This window comes from Microcebus murinus, chromosome 23 (assembly GCF_040939455.1).
Source record: "Microcebus murinus isolate Inina chromosome 23, M.murinus_Inina_mat1.0, whole genome shotgun sequence".
Lineage (NCBI taxonomy): Eukaryota > Metazoa > Chordata > Mammalia > Primates > Cheirogaleidae > Microcebus > Microcebus murinus.
This window is the reverse complement of record NC_134126.1, coordinates 30,959,591-30,982,013: the sequence shown is the minus strand read 5'-3', so window position 1 is coordinate 30,982,013 and position 22,423 is coordinate 30,959,591. Positions and strand designations below refer to the sequence as shown.

Here is a 22,423-nt window from a genome sequence, read left to right as displayed (position 1 = left end):
TAGTGGAAGTTAAGTAATCATTTGTCAGGGATAGTGCCCGAGGGATCCTCCCATTGGGTGGAATTTGGAATGGATGACTTTTAAGCCATCTTCCAACTCTGAAAGTATGGAACTTTCCGACCAAGGACGTACCTATCTGTTTATAGCTAAGCCAGCCTTGACTTCTCAGAGCTGCCTCTGCCAGAGATGAATGCTCCATGAGAGCTAAAGTATGGCTCAGACTTGATTTGAATTGGAAGGAAATGGCTGGAACTTGACTTGCCTTTGGCAATAACTGTGGGTGGAGAAAAAAACAACCATCATGTCACTGCTCTTAGCTCACTGTGTAGCTTTGGAACAGTGGTGGCATAGGAGTAATGATCAATCTCTTTCTAAACTTGTAGAGCACTATTGGCCACTGCAGTGATTTCTACATTTAGTCCAAATTGATGTTAAGAAGCAACTGGTTCCCCGTAACTATTGCATGGTATGTTTTCTCTCCCCAGGAGACCCACACATTCCCTAGGATTCTGTGATTCTACCCCGGGGGTTCCTCACCTTAGTTGAAGGAATAAACCAACTAAAGTAGGTAATCAATTATTATGAAATAAACACAATGAGGCCTGGCACAGTGACTCACGCCTATAATCTAGCACTCTGGGAGGCTGAGGTGGGAGAATCACTTGAAGTTAGGAGTTCTAGGCCAGCCTGAGCAAAACTGAGACCCCCATCTCTACAGAAATAAAAAAATTAGCCAGGCATGGTGGCAGGTGACTGTAGTTCCAACTACTCAGGAGGCTGAGGCAAGAGGATCGCTTGAGCCCAGGAATTTGAGGTTGCAGTGAGCTATGGTGATACCACTGCACTCTAGCTTAGGTGACAGAGTGAGACCTTGTCTCAAAAAAAAAAAAAAGCAAGAACTGTATTGAGTCTGGTGGAAAGGATAGATGGTATGATAAAACAAGTAAACAAGTAAATACTTATAGTTTTGGCAACAGAAAGGAAAGGAGGAAGTCAGGGAAAGAAAAGGAAAGACAAGGAGGTTGGAAGGGAAAAGGAAGAAAGGAAGGGAAGAAGGAAAGGGGGAAGGAAGAAAAGAAATAAAAGGAAAGAAAAAAGAAAGAACCCCTTGCACTAAGTGTATAGTTTCCATTTGTCCACCAGAGGGAGATATGTTAACTGATGGGAATAGAGAGAGGCCAGGCTAAAAGATTTTCATAAACTGTCCACAGGTGTCATTGCTTTTAAAAAAAGAATATTCTAATATAACAAGTTTTAAAGATGTAGCTATGCAAATTATTATTTTATGAGTTTCTTCAATTTATATAAGAAAGCATTATATCAGGCTCATTTAGTACATGTAAAAGTACAAAAATTGTATTTTATTTGTACACAGGATTATGTGTTAGGATTTACTCACATATATATATAAATATATTTTATTTAGGAAATTTAAAGTACTATACTTGTTTAATTAGCTGATTGTATAAGTTTATTCTCAGAGTGCCTTGGTTGGAGGAATATGTTTCAGAAAAAACCTTAGATAATTTTAACTTTGAAAACCTTTTCAAATTATAGGTAGATGAATGTTTTTGTGGGGTTTTTTGCTGAGCCTGTTAAATTAATTAGATTTTAATAATTATACTGCTTTCAGTAAACACATAGCTGGAAGATGCATGCCTCTCTTTCCAGGTAGGTATATACTTAAATTATCCAAGGAAACTTACCTACCTATACTTTTCTGTAAAATCTCAAGGGGGTATAACAATTTTACCATTACAGGAAAAAAAGAAAAACAGAAAAGAAAGGAAAAGAAAAGAAGCAAATAAAATTAGGTATAGTAAAAGGAAGTACTTTCTACTTCCTGGAACTTCCTAGTATTGAAACTGAATTCTTTCTGTTGAAATTTAAACTCATAGAAAGTAAGGATTTAACTTGGACTCAGTCAATTTTATTTTTTTACACAACCAGATATTTCTTGTTTCCTGATTCTGAATGCAAAATGAATATTGCTAAAAGAAATGTAACATTATTGATCCCTGAAAAATTTACCTCAGTTTAAAAATCCCTTTGCTATAAATATTTAAGTTTAAATATAAAATAGCTTTATATTTTACTGAAGAACAGTATGTCAAAATATAAAGTTAAGTTTTATATATGTACATATATATTGAATAGTTATCATATACTAGCAACATAATATTAAAATGGTACACAGTGATGTCAATAGGGTTAGGCTTCTAGCTAAGAATTCTTTCCTATGTGATTTAACATCAATTTTTCTTTTGTCCTTTAGAGACTGTGTTATTTGGGAGCTTGTAGGCAATTTTAATTATCAGCAAGAGGCTGAGTTGGAATAAGATGAGGTTCCATGTTGATAAGTTACAAAGTAAATCTCATAAAGAATTTTTAATTGCAATAAATGATGAGACATGACAAGTCCCATGGTGACTGTACATAAATGCATGTAGCAAGGAAAACAAGGTTATAGAATATGTATTAATATTATTACACCTTGACTATTGTTAGGTAGATTGTTATTCATAGTTCACAAATATGCTGAAAGGCTTAATGGTATTTAAAATGTATGATTTAAGAATATCCAACTAAAGCATATGGTGGATAGACACAGTATTATTCAATATACATTCAATATAATAATAGTTTGCATTTATATGTCACTTTTCATTTGAAGCTCTTAATTTATTGATTCATTGATTTCCTCAATGTATAAGACTTCCAGTTCCTTTCAGAGGAAATGGAGGAACAGGCAAATGTTTACATAATAGAATATAATAAAGTTTCCCTTTACAATACCCTAATCATTTTACAACACTTTTTTTTTTTTTTTTTGAGACAGAGTCTCACTCTGTTGCCCAGGCTAGAGTGAGTGCCGCGGTGTCAGCCTAGCTCACAGCAACCTCAAACTCCTGGGCTCAGACGATCCTCCTGCCTCAGCCTCCCGAGTAGCTGGGACTACAGGCATGCGCCACCATGCCCGGCTAATTTTTTCTATATATATTAGTTGGCCAATTAATTTCTTTCTATTGATAGTAGAGACGGGGTCTCGCTCTTGCTCAGGCTGGTTCGAACTCCTGACCTCGAGCAATCCGCCCGCCTCCGTCTCCCACAGTGCTAGGATGACAGGCGTGAGCCACCGCGCCCGGCCCATTTTACAACACTTTTTAATGAAAAATTTCAAACATACAGAAAAGTTTAAAGAATCTAATACTTGTATGTGTTCTCTTTCATTATGGATAAAACATTTAATTATATTTTGTCCAGGGCTATGGTCTTGGAGGGTACAGCTATTACATCAGTTGAACAGACATATGTTTTATAACCAAATTCATGGTAAATATAAATTTGTCCTACTTGCTGCTGTAGGAGTAAAGTATGCTCCATAGTATCTTTCTCTAGCTTTGAAAAAACATCATGGAAGACAAAACATCCATACTGTCATGTAAGAATTTAAGATCCATGAAAAAAGTAGAGGAAGAGGGGAGAGAAGGAAAGGAAATTAATATTTACTGAGAGCCAATATGTGCCAGGGATCATACTAGGCATCCTTGCATATATGATCTCATTTGATACACGCAATTGCCCTGTGAGGTATTATTATTCCAATTTTACACATAAGGCAACAGATTCAGAGAAGTCAAGTAATGTGTCTATGGATGTGAATTCAATTTGCATTCAAAGCTCAGGCTCTTTTCACTTCAGGGGGATGCATCCTTTTCAAGACCAAGAATAAGTGTCCATGTTGAAAGTGTTTATGTAACACACCTCCTACTGTATGTGTATGTATGCTCCTCCTTCCCACGTACATTCACATTTGCACTGTGATTAATGCACATGTTAATAAAACTCCAGATTTAGAACCAGGACATGGATTCGAGTCTCTCGGGTACTTTATGTCAAGTTCTCCCTACTAGAAAATAGAGATAATTACTGCCCCTTTTCACTCTGCAGGACTGATGTAATAACCAGGGAGCTAACATTAGTTAGTAGTCACAAGGAGAATAAACTACGACTCCCAGAATGCTCCGAGTTAGAGGCTGACGCCAGCCCAGGAGACAGTTCCAGCTTTAGGGCAAAGGTGACCCCGCTAGGTCCCGCGGCAAAAGAGGGAGCCGCCGGTCCTCACCCCTTTTCTGATGCATCCAGGGATTTGTAGTTCCCTTTCGGCTACGAAGTGCCCTTAGGGCAGGCCGTGTACTACAAGTCCCGTGATGACCAGAGGCCCGGGCAGCGCCTGCGCATGGGAGCCAAGGGAGCGCATGGGCGGGGCTAGTGGCGGGAGGAGTAAAGATGGCGGCGCGGGGGTCTCTGCCTCCTGCTCCCGGCTGAGGCGCTCTGAGGGACGCGGCAGCGGTTGCCCTAGCCGCAGCAGCAGTCTAGTCTAGTGCTTATAGTTTCGGCAGCACCGGCCGAGGCCGGAGCAATGGCGGAGCTGGAGCACCTGGGAGGAAAGCGGGCAGAGTCGGCGCGAATGCGGCGGGCGGAGCAGCTCCGGCGCTGGCGGGGCTCATTGACAGAGCAGGAGCCCGCGGAGCGACGAGGCGCGGGGCGGCAGCCGCTGACGAGGCGTGGGAGCCCCAGGGTCCGCTTCGAGGATGGTGCTGTCTTCCTGGCCGCCTGCTCTAGCGGGGACACAGACGAGGTAAAAAAGCTTCTGGCAAGAGGCGCCGACATAAACACGGTCAACGTGGACGGCTTGACAGCCCTTCACCAGGTAACTCCCATCTCCGTCTTACAGGCGTCCCGGTCCCCTGTGACCCCGTGAGCCACCCGGTGGAGAGTGTTAGTGTCGCCTCCGAGCCCTCCTGCAGGGACACTGCCCCTCTGGGCTAGTCGGTTTCGTTCTTGGCCAGCTTCCTCCACTGAACAGGTCTTTTTCTGACCCCAGGGTCTTTCCCTGAAGGAATGGTGTCGCCCTGCAGCCTGGTCAGTGTTTGTATTTCCCTCCACCTACTTGAGTTGTCATGGTTACTGGCGATTTTTTGTCTCTGGTGTCCCCATAGATTTAGTTATCTTAACTTATGTCTAGTTGGCGTGCCTGTAAACCACGTCACTCATATGCATGGTGTCGTTTGTCTAATGCCCTTTCAGAAAATTCCGGTGTTTTTTTTTTGTTTGTTTGTTTTTGTGCCCCCATTATAGAATGTCTTAGGTCACTTAAAGAGTAAATCCCTATGCTGGGTTAAGTCAAGCCAGTCCGAAACCACACCTCTTGTTGTGCTGATTTGTGGTGCTTCAAAACAGTTTGTGCCTACTCCTGGGTATAGCTCTTCAAACACCCCAGACCTCATTGCTGTGGGTATCTTATTTTCTTCCCGTCAGTACTACTTTCCTAAGAATTTGCTATGGAGAACTAAACTATTGAATTACCTCTGTTTGATCCTTATGGAACAGCCTTTCTATTTTTCTTTTACTCTAAAGCCCTCTATAGAAATCACATGCCCTATATATAGCTCTAGTATAGGGATTGTGGGTGATCTGTGCTTGGTAATAACACCTTTACTTCTCTCACCTTATGCAACAATGATCTGTATATACTGACTGCCATAACTAAATACACCTTCTTTCCCCAAATGGAACTTCATCCGTTATTTTGGTGAGCTGAGAGCTGGACACCCACTCTTAATCTTTCGTATTTTTCTTCTGCCGTCTGTGCAGAGTGAATGTGTTGGCATGAGAAACTACTTCTAAATAATAATTCAACTTTATGTCAGAGCACTTTCCTAAATATATTTAGCCAGTGACTTAAAATTACTTCTCACCTCATTTGCAACTCTTCTCTTTCAGGTGGAAGAAACTTTTCTTCTTTTCACCCTATTTTGTATCCATTTTTTTCTCATAATAGTGCCTCATAGTGTAGCCAATATTCATAGAGTGCTTTGCTGTTTAGAAATGATTTCATCTCTTACCTCATGCAAGTCTGAGCAGTGGTTCTCTGAAGTACGTGTTGTTATTCCCATTTTAGAGATGAGGAGACTGACAATCAGAAAAATTGTTCCTTGTGCAAGATTAGAAAGGAGAGAAGTTGCCCACAGGCATGGATTTTTCAGATTTAAATTGCAGAGCATTGTATCCCACTTAATAAGGAGCTGAATGTAAAATGAGAGAGAAGATAAGAGAACCGCATTCAATTTTAAACTTTTTGAACGGTGAGTTCTTATTTTTCCCATGTATTTGGGATGTGAAGGAGATTGAGCTCTGGATTCTGAAAGAAATTGTTTCATGGGTTTATGGGGATAGAGAAATAGGATCCAGCTCTCTGCTTCTAGCTGTGTACCTTTTTTGAATCACTATTCTATTGAAGCATAGTTTTCTTAGAGTAACTCAGTAGCCTTTTTTTCTTTTAAGGTGATACTGCTAGCTGAGTCTGCTCCTTACCATACACATTTTAATATTGCCCTGAGAAAAGCACCTTCTTTGAGATTACTCATGGTAGATCTCCTTTCCATACCAGGTAACCAATTTTCTGAGCCCTTCTCCTAAGACTGACCACTTTGGTTCTTTTCCTTCTCTCTTCACTGCCACCCTAGATTGTGAAGTGTAACATCTCTCACTTAATATACTCTTCACATTCAGTAATCTCTCGATATAGGAGAAGGGGATGACAGATATGGAATTATTTTTAACATCTTTAAATGCAGTATAGACATTCCTCCCCATTTACAGGGTTAGCAATGAATCGAACTGAACACGTGTATTCAATTCTAGACAAATTCAGCTTAAGATTAAGCTGCTCAAAGATTTGAGATCTTCTGTTGAGAAACCATCTTTTTGAATCAAGACAAGGGGCCTTTATTGGTTTAGGAACTCTTTTACAATATGTTTCTCCATGGTCTGGTACATAAAAGATTATTTTCCAAATGTAAGCCACCAGTCAGTAGCAGAGCCACCAACTTTACAACTGATTCTCCTTTTGTGAAATGGAGAGTGAGTGGTACAGTTATCTGAACTATTTAGTTAAAATATCCATCTATTTTATAAGCATGATATGAATTATTTGGTAGTTGCTTCCTTCTTTCCTTGGTTTCAACCATGGCCACTTAACCACCTGTGGATTATCATCTTGGCATGTTGAAGAAACCCCCAGATTATACTGAGAAATGGTTTTTCTCCTCTCACAAGGTCACAGGAGACAATTTGCACTGCAGGTTGTGCTGCCTTGATGCTACTTTTGACATAGAGACCTTCTTTCTTGGCAGCCTTTGCTGAGACCACGAGGTGCTTGAGTCAAAGATAACAAGCTCCAGGGGGCCTATTAATAAGACTTGAAATAGACTGGGATAAGATGTATCTCAAAGGTTAGACCAGCTCTGATGAAAGCCTTGGAAACTGATACAGACTAAATTTTGGCGACTAAATTAAGATTTGGTGTGTATGCATTTAGTGTCCTAGAGTCCTTAATGAACAAGGTGTTGATCATCATGATTATGTAACTCTTGAAAGCACTTGCTTGCTCACAAAGGTATTTCCATTTCACTTATATATACATATTATAAGGCAGGAATGTGTGTTAATAATTCTATGTGGGCTGATACCTGTAAAAATTATTTATTTAATAAGGTTGATTATTAGCACCTGTCTTGGTATTCTTACCATTGTAATTATGGGTGCTTTAAGCCTAGAAAAGGGCTCTTAGAAACTGTATCAACCAAAGTATTGAACTACTATATGAAGCAGGTGCTTGCTAAAAAGAAGAGATTTTCTAGGATTCGTTAAAGTGAATGCCTGCTTATTCCTTCAGCATATACTATATTGGCACTTATATCTGCACCAATATATAAGTGCCATAAGAGTTTTGTGAGGGATACTGATAGATCTTGTCTCTAGCCCAGTCTGATCAGTCTTCATTTGGAGGGGTAATGAAGAGATTAGAGTAATTCCGTATTTGACTTAGAATTTCAGGCTGACTTGTAATAGTCTCAAGGATCCACATTTGGACCCTTAAAGTACTTTGTCTGAAAATCAACTTGTTGAATGAGCTTCAGTCATTCTAGCATTGCCTCAGTCTGACCTTGTAGCCTCTAGGAGCTTAGAATTACGTATTTCTCTGGAAGAGACATGAAGACAGGGACAGCTGAGGGGAGGAGGATAGGTGGAGCAATTTAAATTCAGAGTGACAGAAGATGACTAAGATGACTGTGTTCAGTTTAATAAAAAATGGTATGTTTTGTGTGCTAACTTGTAAAATAAAACTTTTATTCTTAACCCTTTGTCTTTTATTCCAAGTTCATTACTTATTCCTCTCATAGTTCTATCTGTGAAGTTACTTTTGCCTTACCCTGAATAGTAATGAATTCTACATAGTGTCAGGAGCCTTGGCAATTCAGGATTCAGGGAATCCTGTAGGCTTCTTCATTATTGTGCATCTAGAAGAGCAGCCATTCATCCTGAGTTGTTCTAGTAGTTTACTTCTTCAGATTGGTTAATATGATACATCAGGCTATGTTGGGCACCTGGCCCCTTGCCATGTATTAGTCCCAAGTTTCCATGTCATAGTGGACCTCAAAGCCCGATTTAGAAGTTAGGCTTTTTTTTTTCCGGAAGTACAGATACAAGTGACTTTAATTTGTTCCCTAGTCAAATTTTCTTCCCCATTCTGAAAGTCTACTGAGTAACCATATACTGCCATTTGGGCTTTTACAATGTTCTTCTCTGTATTTTTAAACAGGCAACCTCTTAGTGTATGTAGATTAAGCACAATTCTGCTGAAGGTTTGGGTGGGACAGGTTTTATTGGCAACTTAAAATTAAGTCATTGTTTATTTTTTCTTTTTAAATATTTAAAAATAGTAATATTTAATATTAAGATATACTTTGTATACAGTGAAATTCACTTTTTAGTGTACAGTTCTATGAGTTTTGACAAATGCATACAGTTATAGAACTACCACCATAATCAAAATATAGAACATTGCCGTTACCTGCAAGATTCTTTTGTGCTTCTTTGTAGACAACCTCTCCTCCTAACCCCAGCCCATGGCAGCCATTCATCAAATTTTTTTTCCCCATAACCACAATGCCATATGGATGGACTCATACAGTGTGAAGCCTTTAGAATCTGGCTGCTTTTGTTTACCATATTCCACTGAGATTCATCTATGTTGCTACATGTGTCAATAGTTCATTGGTCTTTCTTGCTGAGTGGTATTCCACCATATGGATGTACCACAGTTTGTTTATCCATTCACCAGTTGAAGAACATAGGGGTTATTCCCAGCTTTTGGTAATTATAAAGCTGCTATAAATATTTGCATACCAGTTTTTATATGAACATAATTTCTCATTTCACTTGGTTAAACTTCTAGGAGTGAGATAACTGAGTCATGTGGTAATGAATGTTTAACTTTATAAGAAACTGCCAAAGTGTTTTCCAAAGCGACTCTACCATTCTGCCTTCCAGACAGCAAAGTATGAGTTACTGTTGCTTCGCATCCTGTTTTAGTCAGCTTGCACTGCTGTAACAAAATGCCATAAACTGAGTGGCATAAACAACATACATTTATTTATCTCAGTTCTGGAGGGTGGAAGTCCAAGATCAGGATGCCAGCAGGGGTCTTGATGAGGATCCTTTTCCTAGGTTACAGTCAGCTATCTTCTTGTAATATATAGTCAGTCCTCTATATCTGAGGGTTCTACATAAAATAACAATGTAACAATAAAAATAATATAAATAAAAAATATAGTATAACAATTATTTGCATAGCTTTTACATTGTATTACGTATTATAAGTATTCTAGAAATGATTTAAAGTATATAGGAGGATGTGTATAGGTTATATGCAACCATTAATACTATATACCATTTTATATAATGGCTTGAGCATCTGTGGATTTTGGTATCTGCTGGGGTCCTAGAACCAGTCTCCCATGGATACCAACAGACAATATTGTAGTCACATGGTACAGAGCAGAGAGAGCTGGGTCAAACTCTTGTGTCTCTCCTTTTTTTTTTGAGACAGAGTCTCGCTTTGTTGCCTAGGCTACTAGGCTAGAGTGAGTGCCTTGGTGTCAGCCTAGCTTACAGTAACCTCAAACTCCTGGGCTCAAGCAATCCTTCTGCCTCAGCCTCCCAAGTAGCTGGGACTACAGGCATGCGCCACCATGCCCGGCTAATTTTTTCTGTATATATTAGTTGGCCAATTAATTTCTTTCTATTTATAGTAGAGACGGGGTCTCACTCTTGCTCAGGCTAGTTTCGAATTCCTGACCTCGAGCAATCTGCCAGCCTCGGCCTCCCAGAGAGCTAGGATTACAGGCGTGAGCCACCGCGCCCAGCCCCTTGTGTCTCTCCTTACAGGGCACTAATCTGATTTATAAGGGCTCCACCCTTATGACCTAAAGGCTCCACCTCCTAATACCATCATATCAGGGGTTAAGATTTTAACATTTGAATTTGTGGGGGGACACAAACATTTAGTCCATAACACCTTGTTGCCTGTACTTGTTATCTTTTCTTTTTAAAGAAAACATTTTTTAATAGTTTTATTTTTATTTATTAATTTTTTTTATTTTAGCATATTTTGGGGTTACAAGTGTTAAGGTTACTTATATTGCCCATTCTCCCCTCTCCCCCATTTTTAATAGTTTTATAGCAGTGGGTTTTTTTGATGGTTTAGTAATAATACTAGTTATAGTAATAGTAGCAGTGGCAGTAGTGGTGGTAGTAGTAGTATAAGTGGCTCCCACTTATATAGAATTTACTCTGAGCCAGGGATTGTTCTAAGCACTTTAATATATTAACTCATATGTAATACTCAAAATAACTCATGAGATTATTATTATCTGGATTTTACAGAGATGGGGAAACTGAGACACTGCCCAAGGTCACACAGATAATAAGTAGCAGGGCTAGAATTTATTTAAGCCCAGGTAGTCTGACTATAGAGGCCATGTTCTTAACGCTATATTATATTGCTTCTTACTAGACTATATTGCCTCTTATCGTAAACAAAAAAAAAATGAGAAAATGAAAGTATAAACAAAAAAATTGAAAGTGACTTAAAATCAGGCTACTCAGAGGTCAATACAGTTAACGTTTTAGTATATTCCTCTCAACTTTTTTTCTGAATGTTCATTATATTGAAGATATATGTATATGAATGTTTATAAAGTATAATATACCCTTTGTTTTTTTATTATTTTCACTTAATTTTCCCTGTAATCATTTTCCTGTATCATTACATATACTTTGAGAGTAAAGTTTTTGGTATTTGAATAATATGACATCATTTCCATATATCCAAGTATATTTTTCTCTTTACAGATTTTATTAGATTCTTAATTACAACTAATATTGAATGTCTAAGGGTAGATTATAAGTATATATGACAGTATGTATTATATATGGTTCATTTTCTGCCCAAGAAACTAACAGTCTTGTTTGGGGACAGATAAATTTTACGAAATTACTTTTAGAGTGCTAAGTTCTATGATACCTAGGGAAGGATGGTTCTCCCAAGTGGAAGGACAAAGGGAGGCAGTCCAGGATGGTAGAGCAACATGGGCAAAGAAATAGGAATGACTGTGGTGTGTATGCAGAGGACACTGGGGAATGCTAGTGGATGTGTTTAAAGGGTTAGGGATAAGAGTGGGGGTGCTATCCTAGAAGGCTTTGAACATCAAACATCAGGTCAAAGAGGCTTCATGAGTCCTTAGTAGAGAACTCTCTTGGGTTTGAATGGGTGTAACTCAACCAAAGCAGGATTGTAGGACTATGAAGCTGCAAGTGGATTTCAGAATGGATGCAAGGACAAAGATGAAACTATCAGCTGAGTGAATGGAGATGAGAAAAAAGTGTAATATAATTCTAGCCTGTGAGTCTGAAAGAATTGTGTTATTCAGACAGAAATAGGATTCAGGCAACTATTGGATTGAGGTGCTCTGAAGACATCTAAGTAGAAATACTATAGGCATCTATGTGCCTCAAGGCTAGTCACTTCCCTATCTAGACTGCAGTCTTTTTAATATTTAAGATGAGAGAGACTCAGATATTAGCATAGAGGTAAGAGTTGAAGCAATGAGTGTGGAAGAGGAAGGGGAAAATACATAGAGGAGAGCAGAAAATACAAGTAGGTAGTAGGCAGAGGATGCAGAAATTCAAGTTAGATAAGACCAGAAGTTTGAGGCTGCAGTGAGCTTTGATTGAGCAACTGCACTCCAGCCTGGGGGAGAGAGAAAGACTCCATCTCTCTTTAAAAAAAAGAAAAAGGAAAGGAAATAAAAGAAGAAGAAAAGAAAGACATTCAAGTTAGAGCCATTGCAGGATGTGATAGGCTGACTAATGGCCCTCCTTCAAAGATGTTCATGTTCTAATCCCCAGAACCTGGGAATATGTTACCTTACATGGTGAAAGGGACCTTGCAAATGTGATTAATTTAAGGATCTCGAGATGGGGGGGGGGTTATCCTGGATTATCCAAGTGAGCCCAATGTCATCACAAGGGTATGTATAAGAAGTAGGCAAGAGAGCAGAATCAGTAGTAGGATATGTGATGAAGGAAGCAAGAGATGGCAATGATTTGAGAAAGGAGCCACGAGCCAAGGAGTGCAGGTGACTTCTAGAAGCTGAAGAGGCAAGGAAATGGATTCTCCTCTCAGAGCCCCCCCACAAGGACCCACAGCTGTGCCAACAACTGGACTGTAGCCCAGTGAAACTGATTTCAGACTACTGACCTCCAGAATGCTAAGATAATCAATTTGTGTTATTTTGAGCAACTAAGTTTGCAGTATTTTGTTACAGCAGCAATAGGAAACTAATACAAAGGAGAATCAAGAAAGCACAGTGATACTGAGGTGTTTCAAGGAATGGATGATTAATAGTCTAAAAAGGAAATCGAGGAGAAGTCCTGAAGAGAAAAGACTGTTGAATTTGGTCATTTCTAACCGTTGAAGTAGCATTTTCAGTAGAGATGTTTTTGAAGATTTTGTGGAGTATGTATGAAGTTTTTTTCTATTCAGGATAACAAGTTAGTCTTTCTGTTGACTTTAGGAAGAAAAAATGCAGGTCTTCCATCACTATCATTGTAATTTAAATTAGGGCCCAAAATATATGACAAGAAACGTTAAGAGGTGATTTCTGGTAGTTCAAGGGGTTTCATTATTTATGGGTTAAGAATATTTAAGAATCAAACCTGACAGTAGGGGCAGGAATATCCTTATTACTGATGAGTTGATTATAGTTTTTTGTTGTTGTTTTTTGTTTTGGGTGCGGGTTTTTTTTTTTTTTTTTGACAGTATTTCTCATGGATACTTAGCTAAGTTAGATTATTTTTCTTCCCAGTCTGGCTTGGCCCCTTTCCCACTGATTAGCACTTTCACTGGAAGACAGTCTTAGGGGAACAGTGATAGGGAAGTTAGTAACAGTAAACAGTTTCTTCTGCCATATAATCTTTCACATTTCTTTATTGAATGTGTTCTCTATACCTGACTCTGTGCTTGTTGCTTTTTACTTAGCAGTAGATACAGTTTCACAACTAAATTGAATTTTGAGAATGGTCTCTAGAATAGCTGGTTCCTGTTATCATTTATAATGGAAAATTGGCTACATAATGATTTTCCATTCTAGCATTTTGGCTCTTGGGGTATGTGTGTGCAGGGGGAGTACTGCATTCATCAGTACTTGAGACTATCTTTATCTATGCTTATGGATGAAAATTATCATATTTATACCATCTTTACCTAAAGATGATGAAAGATGGGGGTTTTGGATCTGATTCAGGTTCAAAAATTTGGCAAGAATACATCACAGTGGTGGCATGTATTAAATAATATGTATTAAATAATATTTGCCGTCAGGAGGCAAATGATGTTCTCTCTCTTTGTGGTTTAGTGCCTGTTGATGGCCTAACAGAATTTGAAGTTTCAAGCCTGTCTTGACTAGACCTGAATTCTATTAATTAATTAATTCTTTTATTATTATTTCTTCTCCTTGTGTTGAGCTTCTAATTGGGAAATCAATGATCACTTCAAAAAATGTAAATTGTGAAAATTGTGAATAAAATGGTTAAAATGGGATATAGTGTGTTAACTGTTACAAGGCTTGACCTGGTACCCAGCATTTATATTGGTACCCTTGGTATGTAAATATTTCTCAGTGATGATGACAATGGAGTAAACTTTTTCTGTAGTCATTTTATATCTTTTCCATTAACTTTTTTTTTTTTTTTTTGAGACAGAGTCTCACTTTGTTGCCCGGGCTAGAGTGAGTGCCGTGGCATCAGCGTAGCTCACAGCAACCTCAAACTCTGGGGCTCAGCGATCCTCCTGCCTCAGCCTCCCGAGTAGCTGGGACTACAGGCATGCGCCACCATGCCCGGCTAATTTTTTGTATATATATTTTTAGTTGGTCAATTAATTTATTTCTATTTTTTTGGTAGAGACGGGGTCTCGCTCAGGCTGGTTTCGAACTCCTGACCTTGAGCAATCCGCCCGCCTCGGCCTCCCAGAGAGCTAGGATTACAGGCGTGAGCCACCGCGCCCGGCCCCATTAACTTTTAACTGAAATTCTCCCTATTTTGAAATATTGTTCAAAATCTCAGTTCAGTAATGTAGTTTCTTGACCCCTAAGACAACCACCAGCCTTTGAGCTCCATTATGAAAGAAAATTTCAAAGGAAAGGTTCCAGAGAAAACTAAAAAAATGAAGAGTGGGGGTAACTTGGTTGTATAAGGAGAAGAGAGAGACTTTCTTTATAGGCATCTACCTGCCTTATAAGGTAGAAAATAGGAAGTGTCCATTCTATGTGTTTCAGTTTTGGGCAGTTAACTGTGGGCCAATGATGTGCTTGTTAGAAAATGCAAGTGACATTGGAGCATTCATATGGAGATTAGATTGGCTGACTTTGTGTTGTGCTCTCTGAATTCTGCCCTTCTAATTGAATGTGAATTTCACAGTGGGATGTATGGTTTTATGAACTGCTTTGTTTATATGTGGGCATATCGTGAGAGGCAGGTTACTTTTCTTTTTTTGCTTCTTGGAAACATTTTTGCCAGGTTTCTTTTTTAGTTAGTTATTTCTATTTTATTTTAAGTTGGTTAGTCTAGCTATGAGATATAACATTAAAGTGCCAGAACAGATTGTGTTTGGGTCCTGTGGATGCAGCTTCACTGTTTTACAGTCATGCTTCTTGTATTGATTTTCCTCTCCATGTTTAGATTGCTCCCCCTTGACAGTAAATATCGTGAAAAATGAGGTCAAAAGAATGACTCACCTTGTTATAAATCACTAGGAGTAATGGAAAGTGATTTTGAAGGATGACCAAACTGCCTTCCATCTGTTGAGAATCATTTCACCTGTTGGAGAATTCCTACAGCCCAGGGACACAAGTGAGGAGGCATATCCATTCATGCCTCACTAATTGCTATACTGGGCTAACATCAGGAGAATTTTACTGTTAGAACTTCAAGTGTTTGACAGATATTTAAAACAGGCAACGTATTTATGATTGGCACCAGTCATGTGAGAGTAGAGACTGCCTCATTTCACTTCTGTCTGTGTAATAGCCACTACATGGCAGGATCACCAAGACTCAAAGGTTTTTTAAATAAGCAAATAACTTTGAAATAGTGTGAATTTTCTGTTCAGTATCTAAATTATTGTAAGAAGGTTATTATCTTCATTTTTTTTTTTTTGAGACAAAGTCTCACCTTGTTGCCCAGGCTAGAGTGAGTGCCGTGGCATCAGCCTAGCTCACAGCAACCTCAAACTCCTGGGCTCAAGCGATCCTCCTGCCTCAGCCTCCCGAGTAGCTGGGACTACAGGCATGCGCCACCATGCCCGGCTAATTTTTTGTATATATTTTTAGTTGGCCAATTAATTTCTTTCCATTTATAGTAGAGACGGGGTCTCGCTCTTGCTCAGGCTGGTTTCGAACTCCTGACCTCGAGCAATCCGCCCGCCTCAGCCTCCCAGAGAGCTAGGATTACAGGCGTGAGCCACCACGCCCGGCTTCATTTTTTTTTTTGAGACAGAGTCTCGCTTTGTTGCCCAGGCTAGAGTGAGTGCCGTGGCGTCAGCCTAGCTCACAGCAACCTCAAACTCCTGGGCTCCAGCGATCCTTCTGCCTCAGCCTCCCTGGTAGCTGGGACTACAGGCATGTGCCACCATGCCCGGCTAATTTTTTATATATATATATCAGTTGGCCAATTGATTTCTTTCTATTTATAGTAGAGACGGGGTCTCGCTCTTGCTCAGGCTGGTTTTGAACTCCTGACCTTGAGCAATCCGCCCGCCTCGGCCTCCCAAGAGCTAGGATTACAGGCGTGAGCCACAGCGCCCGGCCAGGCTTCATTTTTTTAATGTTCAAGAAAAGAGAAATGTTCTGTCCTGTCTCTGCAATGTACTTCTGTGGTTTGAATCTTTAAAAAATTCAAATGAACCTTTATTACATGGTTTTTGGCCACAATTTATTGAATACTTCCTAGATGCTAGAGGCTGTAGATGCTGGCATGCAAAGATGGCATAGTCCCTGCTCTCAGGCATCCCACAGTTACTCAGAAACTCAGAATTTTAAAGATAAAATCTGGTCCATATTGCTCTCATTTAGTATTGATTCCATTTCCTATTAATCTGTTCATAGTAAAGCTGGAGAAAGGATATTGATCGTTATCTATACATTTGCCTTTGTATATTTTAAGAAAATCAAATTCTTATCCTTAGTCTTTTATAATCCAGGATAAACATGCCTATCCTTTAAGATCAGTTTCCAAATCATTAATCATTTTGCTTTCTCTTCTGTAGTTTTCTAAGCACTCTAACTCCCTTTGGGTCCACTGGCTCAGTGGGAAGAGACAATAATGTCTTCAGCTCTGGGGATGAACCACAACCTTGTTGATATTTGATATTGTCAATTTTATCTTTTCGAATGAGAGTGCCATTTGCTCCACATCCTTGTTGATATTTGATATTGTCAGTGTCTTTTTTTCCCACTTTTCTTTTTAATATTATCTGTTCTCGTGTTTGCATAGTGTTATCTAATTGTGGTTTTAATTTGCACTTCCCCAATGACTAGTGATGTTCAGCATCTTTTCACAGATTTGTTGGTCATTTGGTGTGTGTGTGTATGTCTGGTTCAAGTCTTTTGTACATTTAAACATTTTTTTGTCTTTTTATTGATTTGTAGACATTCTTGATATTTTCTGTATATAAGTCCTTGGTCCAGTTATGTATTGTAAATATTTTTCCCGAATCTGTGGCTTGTTTGTTCATGTTCATTTTGTTTGTTTGTTTGTTTGTTTTTAAAAGCCTAGATTTCACCACTGTATGTTTTGTTTTAGTAAACTTTACCTTGGAGTGATTTTAGATATACAAAAAAGTCATAAAGATAGTTCAGAGAGTTTCTGTATAACCTTCACCCAGCTTTCCTTAATGTTCATAGCTTATATAACCATGGTATATTTATCAAAACAAGTATTTTATTGTTTTGTTGATATTCTGAATGCCATTTCCTTCATTATATTTTGTAACCAGTTTTTACTTGTATTAGAAAAGCTATTTCATTTATTTATTTATTTTTTGAGACAGAGTCTCACTTTGTTGCCCAGGCTAGAGTGAGTGCCGTGGTGTCAATCTGGCTCACAGCAACCTCAAACTCCTGGGCTCAAGCGATCCTACTGCCTCAGCCTTCCCGAGTACCTGGGACTACAGGCATGCGCCACCATGCCTGGCTAATTTTTTCTATATATGTATTAGTTGGCCAATTAATTTCTTTCTATTTATAGTAGAGACGGGGTCTCGCTCTTGCTCAGGCTGGTTTCGAACTCCTGAGCTCAAAGGATCCGCAGGCCTCGGACTCCCAGAGAGCTAGGATTACAGGCATGAGCCACCCCGCCCAGCCTATTATTTATTTATTTATTTTTTTTTGAGACAGAGTCTCACTCCGTTGCCCAGGCTAGAGTGAGTGTGGTGTTGTCAGCCTAGCTCACAGCAACCTCAAACTCCTGGGCTCAAGCCATCCTCCTGCCTCAGCCTCCCGAGTAGCTAGGACTACAGGCATGCGCCACCATGCCCGGCTAATTTTTTTGTGTATATATATATATTTTTTTAGTTGGTCAATTAATTTCTTTCTATTTTTAGTAGAGATAGGGTCTCACTCAGGCTGGTCTCGAACTCCTGACCTTGAATGATCCTCCCACCTCAGCCTCCCAGAGTGCAGAAAAGCTATTTTTTTTAAATTGGTATAATTTATTTGATTTTCTTACTCAATTATGTTACCATTTTTATCAAATTCTGAATTTTCCAGTTAGGTATTAGTATCTATTAATCATGATGATTTATTTTGGTCTTTTACCCAAGGGTGTATACCTTTGAAACACTGAAGCTTTCAATTTTGGTAGTGTCTAGTTTGTCTGTTTTTCCTTTTGTTGTTTGTGCTTTTAGTGTCATATCTAAGAAACCTTTGCCTAAGACAAGGTCATGAAGATTTATACCTATGCTTTTTCTAAGAGTTTTATAGTTTTAGCTCTTACATTTGGGTCTTTGATCCATTTTGAGTTAATTTTTATATTGAGGATGAGGTAGGGGTCCAACTTTATTCTTCTGCATGTGGATATCCAATTGTCCCAGCACCATTTGTTGAAAAGACCTTAATGTTTAAACCTTTCTTTTTCTAGTTTCATTTTTAACCAGAACATTCAGAATGATGTTGAATAGTAATAGAAGTCATCTTTGTTTTTTTCTTAAAGATAATGTCTATAGTATTTCTGTATTAAATATGATGTTTAGTTTCCAGTAGCTTCTTGTGATTAATTTAAGGAATTTTCTTATTTCTTATTTATTAAGATTTTTTAAAGTCCCCCTTTTATTGCAAAATTTGACACACAGAAAGATGAGCATAAAATATATAATTTGATGGATTTTTATAAAGCAAAGGTTTGAGGTACTAGCACCTTGGTCAAGAAATGTAATATTATTTACTAAGGATTTTAAGATCAAGATGTATGTGAATTTTTTGATACATATGATGATAAAACCATTAGTTAATAACCCTGGGAAGCTTAAAAGAATTATTGGGTGATGCTTCACATAGTGTGCTTTAAAAGTGCCAGTAATCAACCATAGCTTTAACTGAGGCACTGAGGCTGCCATTAGTTTACATTCTCAGGAAGATCTGTTTTTATAAATATATAAATATTTTATATATATATATATATATATATATATATATATATATATATATATATATATCCAACTAGATTCTCATTGTCTGTCCTTGGAGGACTCACAAGTACCTCCAACACAACATATTTTATATGCTTTTCCTCCTGTGTTTCCTATCTCAGTAAAAGGCATCTCCCTCTACCCAGCTGTTATGCCAGAAACCTGGGTAACATCTGTCATTTCGTATTTTTCTTATTCATTTGTTCACCAGTGTTTATCTAGCACTTACTATGTGCTCGATAGTACTGGTGATGTAGTAGGGAATAAACCAGCCCCTCTTATGAGCTTATAATCACCAAGTCCTATGGATTGTACCTCCTTAGTATCTGTCCAGTCTGTCTGCTTTCAACTGTTCTCTTTACCATTGCTTTAGTCCAAGCCACTCTTTCTCACCTGGTTTACAGAAACAGTCAGCTGAATGGTTTTCATACTTCTGCTCTTGCTTCACCAACTATTTTCTATACTTCAGCCAGGAAGATCTGAATATTTTATACCTTCCTTAAAATCCTTATGTGGTTGTCACTGCCTTGTTCTCCAGTCTGATTTCTTGTTGTTCCCATCTTTGAATTCTGCACTTCAACCACATTGATAGTCTTCCATTTCCTCAATCATATCATGTCCTCTTGTCTCCAAGTTTTACTACATTTCCATCTCCACTTCCCCAATCCTTATTGTCTTTCTTCTTTGCCTACCCATCTTTGAGGTCTCAGATGCAATATCATTGCCTCCAAGAGGCATCCCCATGCCTATATCCATACTATGTTTTCCCTTTGTATCTTACAGCTTACCTGTCATAACACTTGTCATACAGTCTAGGGTTTAATAGGCTGACTTCCTATAACTGGACTTTAAGCTCTGGGAGCACAGGGCTGATGCCTAACTTTTTCACTATTATGTTAATTGCATCTACCATAATATCTTAAATTTTAGGCATTGGGAATAAAGATTTGTTCAATGAATGCAATAAGCAGAGGAAGAGGGTGGTGGCAAAAGAAGAGCAGTGAGTTTTTCCAGTTGATAATTTAATGAGAATAATCAGAATTTGAATTTGGGTTCATGTTTCAAACCTTACAGTTTGTTTTGCTTCAGCGTATTTGATTTTCTTTCTTAATAATTGATTCTTGTTTTAGTTTTTTTTTTTTTTATCAGTTAAACTTTGGTTGCTGAGGGTTTACAGGGAATTAGGAATTTGATAGCATGTTCTTATGCCTTTTAAAGACCAAGAGAACTAGAAGGAGAGTATAAACCAGGATTTTAGATGCTAAAAATATTGCAGAATTTAGATCCTTGACCTTCAGGGAGTATATCAATGTGAGGAGTGCAACTATTAGGAATAAATGCCTCTAATGTTGAAAGTTTTTGCAAAGTTTAGATAATCTGCCGTGTCATAGGTATTACAGCTTTGAAATCCGCTAGAGAAGCAAACCAAAAATGTAAATTGAATGAACTGATAGAAATGCAGTAGTTGTTGTAAGAATGAAACAAACTGATTTCTTTTTAGCATACTTTAAGGATTGGTATATAAATACAATCTTACATATATTGCATCCTTTTATAAATTATATGTAGATTAAATAAAATTAGTCTTTATCATTTATTTGATGTGAAAATTACCCTGGAAGTTGTTATTTGTAATAAAGGAATATAGGAAAGATCATTACACTTTTTTCAATATGATATAAATGTTAAATAATATTAAGAGGATGGTGGAACAAACCAGAGTTCATCAAGGACAATTTTCTTCAAGCTGGTACCTTTTTGTCTTTTTGAGTGCTGGGAGACTATTGGTCTCAATATGATATAAAAAAAAAAAAAAGTAAAAGAAACATTCTCTTCCCTCAAGAATCTTGTACATTATTTGGTGAGATATGACGTAGTTAAATGGAAAAAAAATACAACTAGCTGTTTAAGGTGGGATAATTGTGGAATAAAAAGACTGGCTAATTACTGTAGATGTTCTTAGTAGATAGAGGTTACTTTCAATTGGGAAAGGCACAGTTCCTGGCAGGTTAAGTATCTCATAACTGCTTATTGAATAAACAAATTGAATATTTTGGAGCAGAATAGTAATGTGAGAAGGGTAGTATTTTAAATGATTAATTTGAGAAGACTATATTGGCTGGATTCATTTGCAGTAGGAGAGACAAGATGCAGGGTAGCTTATTATCCTAGTCAGTAGGGCAATAGTAAAAGGGGTCTAAGAGAATAGTGAAGTAAGGTGTGAACAGGTATTTAAGAAAAGTATAAGATATTGAGAGTTACTAGCAGTAGAAAACAGGAGAAGGAAAGATCAAAGACAATTTTAAGATTTTGAGAGCAATACTGAAATTTAACAAATACTTACTAAGCATCCATTCTGTGCCAGTTACTGAACTAGATCAAAAAAGCTGAGGTCCAGAGAGGCAAAGTAACTTGCTCAAGGTCTCACAGCTAGATCTATTTCAATCATATATTGATATTAACTGTCACATTTTCTTCTGGTTTAGTATGGTCTGGTTTCTTCTTCTTTATGGTTTCAATGATTATAATGATTATTCCAAGAGTTTTTCTTTTTTTTTTAAAGTAAGGAGAGATTTTATGACTTTATTCAAAAGGGTTACTGCAAGGGAGGAAGGACTATTGCAAAGGACTATTGCAATAGGGAGAATGATATAACCATAAGATGTGCAAATGTCTCGAGCTATTTTTCTACAATAATAAAACGCATGGCTAACTTCAGAATGTAGATGTACATCTGGATATTTACAATGGGTTCCTGTGCATTTAGTGTGTTCTGTTGACTTTCTTTGATTTTTGGCAAATTTTTAAGGCACTAAGTAATTGCAAATCAGCTGAAGTGCTGTTGTATCCAACACCTTGACAAAGTGGTTTTTTTTAAAGACAGTATATTTATCTTACTGCTGTTTGCTTTCTAAAATATACTAGTTTTCATAAGGACCATTTTCATGAAAATATATTTAGGCATATCTTTGCCTAAGGACTTTGCCAAACTACAATTAGAAGAGTGGAATTCCACAATTTTTCTTGGTATCCTATTCTTTTATAAAAAGGAATGAAAAAGTGAAATAGTAAGTTATGGGAGAAGAATGTTTTAGAAGAGCTTTTGTTCATTTCCAATCCAAACTTAGTTTATTGACTAAGCAAGTGTAACAAATGATGCTCATATTTGCATGCAGTAGTTGATTTTGTGTCAGAAAACCTTCTGGTGCTTGCTCTGGTCTTTCTAGTGCCCTCTAGGTTAACTTAGAAAAATGTCTTTGCTCTTGGCCT

The 22,423-nt window shown here is 37.9% G+C and overlaps 1 protein-coding gene across 7 annotated transcripts in view; it reads left to right on the top strand.

The window, feature by feature from the left end:
- The first annotated feature begins 4,269 nt into the window (after positions 1 to 4,269).
- PPP1R12B (protein phosphatase 1 regulatory subunit 12B) overlaps positions 4,270 to 22,423 on the top strand; it is a 177,129-nt gene continuing 158,975 nt past the window's right edge. For all 7 annotated transcript variants that reach the window (XR_012914485.1, XM_012744329.3, XM_012744326.3 and 4 more), the window contains exon 1: positions 4,270 to 4,714. Coding sequence is in view for 6 of the 7 variants with exons in the window: in XM_012744329.3 (XP_012599783.1) it covers positions 4,424 to 4,714 (291 nt within the window). In the remaining variant the exon portion in view is untranslated. The remainder of the gene's footprint in view (positions 4,715 to 22,423) is intronic.